Source organism: Austrofundulus limnaeus, unplaced genomic scaffold, assembly GCF_001266775.1.
Source record: "Austrofundulus limnaeus strain Quisiro unplaced genomic scaffold, Austrofundulus_limnaeus-1.0 Scaffold1, whole genome shotgun sequence".
Lineage (NCBI taxonomy): Eukaryota > Metazoa > Chordata > Actinopteri > Cyprinodontiformes > Rivulidae > Austrofundulus > Austrofundulus limnaeus.
The window spans coordinates 594,563-605,485 of record NW_013952403.1 but is presented as its reverse complement, the minus strand read 5'-3'; the positions used below and the strand labels follow the sequence as shown (position 1 = coordinate 605,485).

The 10,923-nt window shown below is 39.3% G+C and overlaps 3 protein-coding genes across 5 annotated transcripts in view; 1 reads left to right on the top strand and 2 right to left on the bottom strand.

Moving 5' to 3' along the window:
• The window catches only part of zgc:101583 (magnesium transporter NIPA2), a 4,738-nt gene extending 3,815 nt beyond the window's left edge, over positions 1–923 (bottom strand). The window contains exons 1-2 of the mRNA XM_014003802.1: positions 854–923; positions 495–627 (exon numbers count right to left, since the gene is read on the bottom strand). Coding sequence (XP_013859256.1) covers positions 495–627 — 133 coding nt within the window. The 5' untranslated portion in view covers positions 854–923. The remainder of the gene's footprint in view (positions 1–494; positions 628–853) is intronic.
• A 1,223-nt stretch (positions 924–2,146) lies between these two features.
• mars2 (methionyl-tRNA synthetase 2, mitochondrial) lies at positions 2,147–5,763 on the top strand (the record flags this gene model as incomplete). The annotated part of the gene is given in 3 exon segments (XM_014003790.1): positions 2,147–2,304; positions 2,707–3,041; positions 4,441–5,763. Coding segments are annotated over 3 exon segments (1,672 nt in total), but the record flags the coding sequence as incomplete, so codon positions are not given.
• Positions 5,764–5,841: 78 nt separating this feature from the next.
• The window catches only part of med12 (mediator complex subunit 12), a 34,897-nt gene continuing 29,815 nt past the window's right edge, over positions 5,842–10,923 (bottom strand). For 2 of the 3 annotated variants that reach the window (XM_014003761.1, XM_014003770.1), the window contains exons 38-43: positions 9,589–9,660; positions 9,215–9,423; positions 8,849–9,083; positions 7,444–7,662; positions 6,390–6,471; positions 5,842–6,312 (exon numbers count right to left, since the gene is read on the bottom strand). In XM_014003761.1, the coding sequence (XP_013859215.1) occupies positions 6,275–6,312; positions 6,390–6,471; positions 7,444–7,662; positions 8,849–9,083; positions 9,215–9,423; positions 9,589–9,660 (855 nt within the window). In that variant the 3' untranslated portion in view covers positions 5,842–6,274. The remainder of the gene's footprint in view (positions 6,313–6,389; positions 6,472–7,443; positions 7,663–8,848; positions 9,084–9,214; positions 9,424–9,588; positions 9,661–10,923) is intronic. The other variant, XM_014003777.1, reaches the window with a different exon arrangement.

The window sequence follows — 10,923 nt, the reverse complement described above, 5'->3', positions numbered from 1 at the left end:
CTTGGGACCCAATTATGGGTCATGAAGCACCTTGGATAATCTCCAGAAATCATTTTAAAGGGTAATAAAATAATTGTTGATGTAATATTTTCCCTGTAATTTTTACAAAAACACAAAATAAGTAAAAAATAAGTATTTATATTTGTGTACAATCTGTTTAGGTTGTCAAAAAGCCTGTGTTTTTAGGGTTATCAACGAAGCTCATGTACTCGGACCAGTAATATTTGGGGTCACAAGTTTTTGCCATGGATATTTTGTGGGTCAGAAGACAAAAATTTGGGAACCACTGGTTTAGAAGATATTTTGCTAAATAAGGTTAACTCCAACATGTATGTGTTGTGAATGACTCAGCTACTATCACCCAAATTTTAGATCAAACTGACTGATTTATATTAGCCCAATTTAAAATTTTAATATCATTTGGCATTTTTTTAGATACTTAGGATTAAAATAGAACTGACTGATTCTTTAGATACAGCCTGGTCTAACCTCACCTGCTCGCATCGAACCCTTGCTGGCCAATCGCAGTAGACCTTTCTTTTTCAGGATAAAACTCCCTCCGATAAAAAGACTAGAGCTCACGGCCAGAGACAGACCGATGTAGAAGTCCAAACGGTTCACGTCCATCTAGAGAAACAAAACCTTGTTACACAAACTAACTTTAAAAAACCTGCACGAATCAAGCAACAGTCATCCCAGTTATCACATGATGAGCGAACCGCCCGTACAGCGACGGGTAAATATTGTTTAAGCGACACGCCTAGAAGAGCACACGTACGTTTTTTCTACATCATATTCGTTGTAGTAACATTTTATTACAGTTCATTTTAGTTGGAAATCGCTAAATGTTTACCTTGATTGTCGAGTTTTCCCCATTCGTGGCTGAGTGGTGGCACCTAAACTGGGCTGGTGAAACGGGAGCTACTGATTGGCTGGCTGGTGGAAGAAGAGCAGCTGATTGGTTGGCTGGCGAACATCTGTACTTCCTTGTTAGTGTCTCGAGGAAACTGGAGAAATTAAAGTTTTCAAACTTTTTAAAGGTCCTATTAGTTTAACTTAAAACATCTAACACTCCCCTAAACGGCAATTTTTTATTTGTTATTATTTTTTAAACGTGAATAATCAATAGTACCTCTTGAGACAACTGAACGTTTTACACACATTTAAACCAGGCGTGACCAGTGAACTGATATATAAAACATTAAAATAATATATTAAAAGGTATAAGAAGAMAAAGGCATCTTATAAAATATTGATAAAATACAATATTGATGGTTTAGTACATAATTATTCAAATTTAATTTGATGCTATTATAAGGCTAGGCAGAAGATAACACTTTTTCGTATTACAAAATGGCCTAAAGAGTGTAGCACGTCTAAAAAGTTTACCATTTTGAGAAAAACGTTTATTATTGCAAAGTAGCAAACATTTAGGAAAGTTGGCATTCTATAATACGTATTTAATTATTGTGAGAATTCTTATAAATTATCCTACTAGCGAATCAGAATGGGAAGGAAAACCTACATATGGCTCTTTAAATAGTTCAGTTGTTAATAATAGACTATTTTGTGGTGATTAAACGTAAAATTGTGTCTGTAGTCTGACAACTAAAAATTTGGGTTATTTGTAAACGCGAAACAAATGCTAATCATTTTTGTTTGTCTTCGTTGTCTTGTTTCAATAAAGTTTTCTGTGGAAAAAAAAACGACACAAGAGGAATCTTTGCAATTTGATTGGTTGTTAGTATCCCGTGGCGTTTTCTCGCATTTTGATTGGATGAATACTTTTCGTACACAGGAACCGGAACAAATGCTAACCTTGAGGAGCAAGCAACACTCACATGGACGGTTCGGTTACGTAAATAGCTTTGTATCAAATAGTTTTGTCCAATTTGCTTTAAAAACATTTCACTGCTACATTTTAAGTAGCTCTTTTTCCATATTCCGTTGGTGCTGCTCAACTCCATCTTCACCAAGAAACGTCGGGACTTGTCTGCTCTCCTGTAGGTGTCTCCTTCTGTCAGACAATGAAGCTCCCTTTTTGTTTTATCACCAGAATCAGGACTTTTTATAGACTTCAGCAAAAAGAGTTTTTATCGACGTTTCCAAGACAGAACAACACTGCTTTGAGATGCAGCAGCAGCATCACCCAGCTGTGCGAAGAGAGCAATAGTTTCTACATAACAACTCCCATCTTCTATGTCAATGCTTCTCCTCATCTCGGACACCTGTATTCAGCTGTCATAGCTGACTGTTTACACAGGTCCAAACGCCTTCAGGGAAGTGACTCCAGGTTTGCTACAGGTAGGTCCATCATTCATTAAAGGCGCTTTCACTTTTGGCTTTTCTTACCTGTTTCAATGTGACATCCAAAATGCTACAGCTAATCACTATTTATTTATCATTATCTTGCTGCTCTGTTCACTTTGGCATGGAGTTTAAAGATGGCACGATGAACTGAGCAGTGATGTCCATGACAGAACCAGGACTGTTAAAGGGTTTTTTTTTTAAACTTTTTTTTGTCACATTAAAAAAATAATACTCAGAAATACTTTACCACAGGGATGGGCAACTTAACATCAAATTATTYATGGAGCTGCTTAGAGTGAGGGCAAGCCCCATTTTACCATATTTGGCACCCAGTCATTTATTAGTTTGTTTACTTTAGAAACTTTTTTTTAATCTATATATTTTTTTTAATCTCAGGAACAGATGAACATGGTTTGAAAATCCAGCAAGCAGCTGAAGCTGCAGGCAAAGATCCACTCACTTTCTGCACTGATGTGTCTGAGCGATTCAGACATCTTTTCAACAGCTGCAACATTTCATTTACGGACTACATCAGAACCACCGAGCAGAGGCATCGCCAGGTCGTGGAGCATTTCTGGTCAGTGCTCTGGAACAAAGGACTCATCTACAAAGGGGTTTATGAAGGCTGGTACTCCACGCAGGATGAAAACTTCCTCCTGCCGTCGCAGGTCGGTGAAGCTCAGGACTCGTCAGGGACGGAGATCAAAGTGTCACTGGAGAGTGGACACAAGGTAACTGAGATTGAGAAGACAATCTATACTTTTTTTTTTGCAACTGAAAGAAAAAAAATAAAACTGAAAAAAGATTTTAAACAACTTTCAAAGCTACTTGTCAGATTCTTTATTTTTTTATTTCTTTTTTGCCAGTTTCAGAATTTTTTGCAGTTTCAAACTTCTGGTCATGTCTTGGTGTGGGGGCGGGGCCTCAGATGAAGGGGTGTATTCAACACAGCAGGTGGACAAAATATTCCTAGGTGTTGCATTCAGGAAACGTGGAAACAGGAAATGTCTTTTTAGAACATCGTTAATATTCTTTTTATATTAAATTTTCTCCGAAATTTGTGTTGTTTGTTGACATGAGCACCAGTGAAGCATGTTATTGCTATACAGAGTAAACAGAATACAAACGTTTTTGTATTTTTGATTATATGATACAATGGCTTGCCATATAGAATACAAAAGTTATTGTATTTTTGATTATATGATACAATGGCTTGCCATGTTATTAATTATATGATACAACAACCTGTCATATATGGTTAGTTATAATACAACAGAATTCCATGTATTTAATATATATGGTACACAGGCTTGCCATACTTTTATATGATGCAACTGCCTGCCAAACAGTTTTAATCATATGATACAATATGCTTAACTGATAAAAGGTGTTTGTCAACACACCACACAAATCTCAGTGTAAAAAAATATAATGATGGATTAATTATCCAAAACAGGACCAGGAGTTTTTTTTTTTTTTTTTGGGTTGGGGGAGGGGGGGGTGTAATCTGACAAGTAGTTTTTAACCTTTTTTCCCCCCACAGTTTCAATTTTGTTATTCAGTTTTGGTTTCGAACAGTTTTGCTACATAACATTCTGTAAAATTTGTTTAGTACAACAATGTAAGTCCCCCCTCTACCAGGAGTAATACACCTGTCAGTGTGACCATATCCTTATCCTAAGACCATGTCCCTCTTTTGCAAACACTACTAACCTGCCAGTGCTGTAGACAAAAAAAAAAAAAACATTTTAGATATATTGCAACAAGGCTTTAGTAGATCATCTCTTCCCTGTGGTTTGGGCTTTTTTTTTTTTAGTACCAGCTAAGCACCTGAATTGTTTGGAGGTCATACTGGACTTCTTTTAGTCGTTCTTTTTCTTTATTTTTTCRCAGACCTCTTTCTGTACTTCAGAACTGAGACTGCCTTTTTAAGGAAGGGATAGAAATAGAGTACCACTGAAAAAGCATAKCTAACATTTTTAAAAATAATAATGAACGTGAGACAAAGAAACTGGACTGCTCAGTTTAATCCACTGAAACAGTACAGTATAAAAATGAGAAGTTGTGATTTTTGGTGGGTTTGGTTCATAAACCAAGAAGTTTAACTACTTCTGTTCATCTCGTTTGCAGGTGGAGTGGATGAAAGAGGAGAACTACATGTTCAGACTGTCCGAGTTCCGGTCGCAGCTGATTAACTGGTTAAGAGAAAACCCCARGGCGGTCCAGCCCGAGCGCTTCCACCAGACTGTTGTTCAGTGGCTGCAGGAAGACCTGCCCGACCTCTCRGTGTCCCGTCAGAGAAGTCGTCTCCAGTGGGGCATCCCAGTGCCAGGAGACGCTGAACAAACCATCTACGTATGGCTTGACGCTCTCGTGAATTACCTCACGGTTGTTGGCTATCCACATAAACACGACCAATGGTGGCACGTGGCTCGTCACGTTATTGGAAAAGACATTTTAAAATTCCACGCCATCTACTGGCCAGCTTTCCTCCTAGGAGCTGGACTCCCACTGCCGCAGGTCATATATGTACACTCGCACTGGACTGTAGGAGGAAAGAAGATGTCTAAAAGTTTGGGTAATGTCATAGATCCACTTGAACACTCRGAGAAATTTACAAATGATGGGATGAGGTACTTCCTGCTGCGTCAAGGGGTCCCAGACTCGGACTGCGATTACAAACAGGACAAAGTTACGAAGCTGCTCAAYGCGGAGCTCGCCAACACTTTAGGCGGTTTACTGAACCGCTGCACAGCTCCAGCTCTGAACCCRGCTCAGGTCTACCCCTCCTTCTGCTCTCGGTCCTTTTCCGAYGACCACGAAGGCAGAGCGGTGGCCGAGGACCATCACATGTTGGCTGCGGTGAAAGGTCTTCCAGCTGTGGTGGAACTGCACTACGAGAGCATGCACGCATATAAAGCCTTGGAGGCGATCATTACCTGCGTGAGACAAACCAACGGGTTCGTTCAGCGCCACAAACCTTGGAAGCTGGATGTAGAGGATAGTAAAGACCAGCGTTGGCTAGACACCCTCATCCACGTGTCTTTTGAATGTCTGCGAATTTATGGGACTCTCCTCCAGCCAGTGGTGCCAGACATTTCTGATAAGCTGCTCACTAGACTCGGGGTGCGACCAGATGAGAGGAGCTGGAAAACTCTGAACTTCCTGCCGAAGCWTTGGGGCATGGATTGCCCCTTCGAAGGGAGACCACTGGGACCTGACAACGGAGTGCTTTTTAGACGCTTGGAAACTCAAAGTAGTGATAAACAAGGGCCGGAAAAACCAAAAAGAGCTGCAAATCTGAAATAACATTCGATATTTTCATCAAAACGTTTGCCATAAAAAGGTCACGTGTTGAGAAGTCTTGTAACTGATAGAAATGTTACAAACAGGAAAAATCTGCTTCATCAAAATATTTCAGTACATTAGAATAAAGAGCCTTTTTCTTTTTAACATTTTACTTGAGTCAAGCTCAGATTTGTTTGATGGTAAAACTGTCATCCTAAGTTCAAAATAAAGCAGACATGACAGTAAAGGTTTCCCATCTGTTATTACAAACTCACCGTGCATTTCCCAGGACTGAAGACAAACAAAAAGTTCACTGCTTTCCTTCACAGGCAGTCCACACAAGACATTAAAAACTGACATGATTTTTTTAATGACAAATACACAAAACTGGGAAAAAAATGTACAAATCGGAAACAAAACAAAGCATTCTTATGTCTTTTTTTAAACATACCTTTTCCAAGATTAACCAWTAAATGTTTACTTCAAATTAGGGTCCATCTAATATTCCACAATTACACATCTGAAGTCTTAGTATTTTATTTGTTGCCTTCATGGTCATGGTTGGATTAGGTTCATCATCGTGATCGCTGTCTGGTGGTCCTTTACAWCTTTCCTCTTCATCTGTCAACATAATCTACAGACAAATGGCTTCCCATAAAATTATAAACAAATACAATTAATAATAAGGAGTGGTGCCCTGTCCTGGTTGTGTGTCTGAAAAAGGAAGGAAAGGTTATTTAAAAGGTCTGAACCCTGAAATTATTGATAGAAAAAAAAGAGTTTTGACTTACTTGAAAGTTGTTGTTGCAGCTGCCTGACCAGAGCTGCAGTTTGTTGCTGCTGCTGAGTCTGCTGCATTCCCTGTCGGGGAAACTAAAAACAAAAGGTGTGCATGATGTTATGAAGCGTATACATAGTGGTGCTAACAGAGGCTTTTAAACATTTATTTCAAACATTTCTTGTGTTGATTTCTTCAAATACATATATACATATACTCAATATTCATTCATTAATTGATAACTCTCATCCCTACTTTAATATACCCCAAATATCCAGAGGTGCCAAACATGACAATCTCACCGTAATCATTACGATATCGCAACCCGCTCTGAACCATTACGGCATACTAGAAAAAGAAGTCAGAGACTCGTCACTAAACGTTTATCCACAAACTGGTCCCAGATTAAGCTCTAATGTGAAAAATGTCTGTTTTTGGCCATTTGACTATCTTTACAAAGTGCTGCTTCCTGGTACAACTCTGGAAGCAAGTCTTTTTTTTTTTTAAGCGAGTGGTTGAAGCAAAATGCAATGTCTGAGCGCTTTCAGCAGAAAAAACAAAACACTTCCACGAACTTCAGACCAATCACACAATAAAGTTCTTGTGTTCTTAAGCGGAGCGGGGTAAAAAAGTGCGACCAGCAGGTCATTGCAAGAAGTGCAGAAAATGTCAACAATGCGAACAGAATGATGTTAAAAAATGTGTGTGTGTGTGTGTATAAAGCAAGTTATTGTTAATTATTGAGCTCATTGCATGTCTGCCATTGAGATGTCATACGATAGATCTAAGTACTGTTTAGCAAAGTTATGTCAATAAACACCCATTTTATAAACTGTTTTATCAATTGTTACTTATAATCTCTCCATCTAGAAATAAGTAAGTCTATATGAGTACTTTGAAGTTTAAAGATATAAATTCCATATATTTCTATTATTTGGTTTTATTTGATGATAAATATGAGCACAAACTGCCAATAAGGAATGCGCGACGAGATGATTATTATTTGGGATGGCTCCAGGTTGGCACCTCTGCAGATCTATAAAGTCCATCTTCTGGCTCCGACTCACCATGGGTTGCTGGGGGGGCAGTGGCTGCATGTTCAGGCCCTGGTTCTGTGTTTGTCCTGGAGGGGGCACAGTCGAAACCTGCTGCTGTTGCTGCTGTGGGACCTGCTGTTGAGGAGGAACCTGCTGCTGCTGGACCTGTTGCTGCTGCTGTTGGACCTGCTGCTGCTGGACCTGCTGTTGGACCTGCTGCTGGACCTGCTGCTGCTGCTGAACTTGAGCCTGTTGTTGCCATGAGGAGAAATAAAACCAGTGTCAGCAGATTTAAAAAAAAGACCATTTGACAAAAAACGTGAGCTTCTTCAGTCTGATGTCCGTCAGAATCCTCTGCAGACTAAACTTTAATCTTTACATGAGATTAAACTTTTACCTGCCAAACTCGTTAGCCTTGTAAGAATCAATTTAGCCTTCCTAATTCGGTTAAAAATGGCAGCAAGGAGGTCTCAGAGTGGATGAAGCAGATCGTTTTTGGTAACTTAATTTGATTGATGGTCCTTTGGGTCTTTAATTGTGTTCTTGTCCACCTGCCTTCATTCTGGAACCATTTTGGCTTCATTAACTCATCATTCAAGCTTTTAAGTAGGGTTCTGTGGGTTTCTATGGCAAATAACTGATAAGAAAATATACATATTAATTTTCTAAGTCTTGCAGTCATGCAATCTATCTTTAAAAAGTTTCGACAAATGTCTACTCCTACGTCTGTTTGAAAATCTTAAAGGCACAGTGTGTAAGATGTTGTCAATTCTTTTAGCCGAAATTTAGATAATCACTAATGACAATAATAAAAAACATGTCTAATCATTGCAGACAAAGACCTTGTTTGATTATTTTTACCTTATAAAAAGCTTTTTATATCTCCATGGTCATGGGTCGCCACTACAGTCAGCCGCCATCTTGTCTACGAAGGCTCATGAAGGACAAACTGCGGTGGCGGCGTCAAAAACAGTTTTAGTTGTTATACTATAAATGTAATATTTGTTGTCTGTCAGTGTAGCTGGGATAATTTTACTTATTAAAGCTCATAATCTTACCACTTGAAACATCACTAGCCCTGAAGCTGCTGGTAGACATCGCGRTTGGAATTATCAAAGGTTTTTGACACCTGAGAGACACCGTAGCAACTCCTTTGCATTTGGAAGCGGGGATTGGGTATGGGGGGGGGACCAGGGAGGATGATTCAACCACTCAACCACTAGATGTCGCTGAAAACAACACATCCTACACACTGTGCCTTTAAGCAGAAAATCTTTTAAGATGTTAGTACTTAAACTCCCAAAACTTCAGCAGAGAGGACTACTAACAAACCACTTCGGCTTCCAGGGTTCTGTTTCATTTTCTGGTTTATCTTTCACTTAATAAACAAACTAAATCCAATCAGACTTGTGCACATGGATGATCAGTTACATACTCTGAGTGATGCGTGTCTGAGGTAAAAATGCTGTTGCTGTGCTTGTTGCTGCTGCTGCTGCTGTTGTTGCTGTTGTTGTTGCTGTTGTTGTTGTTGTTGCTGCTGCTGTTGTTGTTGTTGATCTGCCAGCATCTGATTGGACCTCAAGCCTGGATAGACACCCTGGGATGCAATGTGACTGACACCTGACATACCGTGAATGACAGGGTTGGGATTGAGGGGCTGGTGGGCAAACCTAAAGGTTAAAAGACGAAATAAACATAAAAAAGAGCAAAACTAAGACAGATTCATCAAATTAGGCGTTCTGGTAAGGAACAGTAAAGTGCTTTTAAGAAATAAAGCAGCCCCTCTGCTTAAAACGCTGACCTTGGCGTGTTCTGCATATTGTGTGCATAGCCTGGAGCCTGCTGGTGAATGTAACCACTGGGCCTCTGCTGCATTTGCCTCAGAGGATCCACCACAGCTGGGTTGGGTACAGGATGGGTGGTCTGAAAGTTCTGGTTTACATACGAGGAGGAGCCTAAACCACCAGCTTGGGAAGGATGCTGCTGAATGGGTACATACGGGGTATAGCCCTGAGATATGTTCAGAACAAAGGWGATCATTAAAACAAGTCAGGAGGAGACACAGCTTTATTAGTATAGATACATGAAAGATTACGGTAGTTATGTGTTGATGTATAAAATAATCTGACATATGGTGTGAAGACAAATTTAAGAAAACCACAAAAATAGACAAACCGGTGTGACCTGCATTGCAGAGTATGCCTGGTTGTGTGCCATTTGTTTCATCTGTCCCAGACTTGGATTTTGCTGAAAGAAATTGTAAGAAAAAGTTCAAAAATTGGATGCCCAAAAAAACAAGTTAGATCCCAGTTTTAAAAGCTTTATTCTTCAGATCTAAAAACCCCATTCATGCTCAGAGTCACTGTCTGTGTGTGACCCTGAACCTAATCGGCACCAAATAAAAYGATAACCTCTCTCTACAGCTGCTGGTTATGCTCAAATCTTCTGTGTTATTTTTTGTTCATCACAACACAGTGCCTTTTAATAGTGTCTATATCTGAGTCACACTTCCTGAAAATGACAGTCAAGGAGGAAACCTCACTACGCCTGACAGTTTAACAAGGAATCGAGGCATTTAACTATGTAATTCCTCAGAATTTGCTGTTCTCACAACAACTCAATCAAAATATAAAAATAAACTGATTGTACATTGGTTATAAGACTATCTAAAATTCAGCTAATCAGTCAAAAATTTCCTGCAATACCCTCATTTGACATAAAACTTACGTCAACACAAAACAATATGCAAACAACATGAAAACTGCTCTTCATTTAAAAGTATCGAACATCTTTAATCACAGCAGGATATTTCTAACATCCCAACCCCAGAAATTAAACATAAAAATATTCCTCATAATAGCACTTGTCCATAGTTTCCTCTTCCCACTCTTTTATTTACTCCTCTATCTACGTATATACCTCTATACATCCCCCAAACCCACTTCAGACTGGTACAAGTTTCCCAACAATACTCTTCTCATTCCACAGGGTCCTCATTGAAGACTCTAATTTGTGGTCKTCTTCTTTTAGTAGGTTTACATCCTAGCAGCATATTTTCCAACCTAGTGTTAAAAACTAAGTCGTTTTCGTGAGACGAAATATCAGCTGAGGTTTAATTTAAGTAACGGATTGCTTAGAAATGTCTTTTTGCTGTCTAAAAGTGACGTACAAGTCCATAAGGCCACCTGAATCAGAACCGAGCTGGTTCGGAGTTACAGAAAGTTACGTGTAAAAAGACCCCACAAAAACCGAACACAAAAAAGAAAAACCGGCAGGAGACAACTCTCCATTTTAAAGCCAAAAACTACTGAGATCGTCAAACTAGTCTTCCAAGTCATAAAAAGCAGTGTTTCATTAATAAATCTGCAAAAACGTGCTTTGTCGCTCCAGAGACTTGCATAAACTGCCGAGTCAATTTACGGCAATTAAATTCTGTGTTACTTTTGCTGGGAGTACTGGCTGTCTGAAAATAGGAGGAAGGAGGGGCAGACTGCCCCCTCGTCTGTTCTT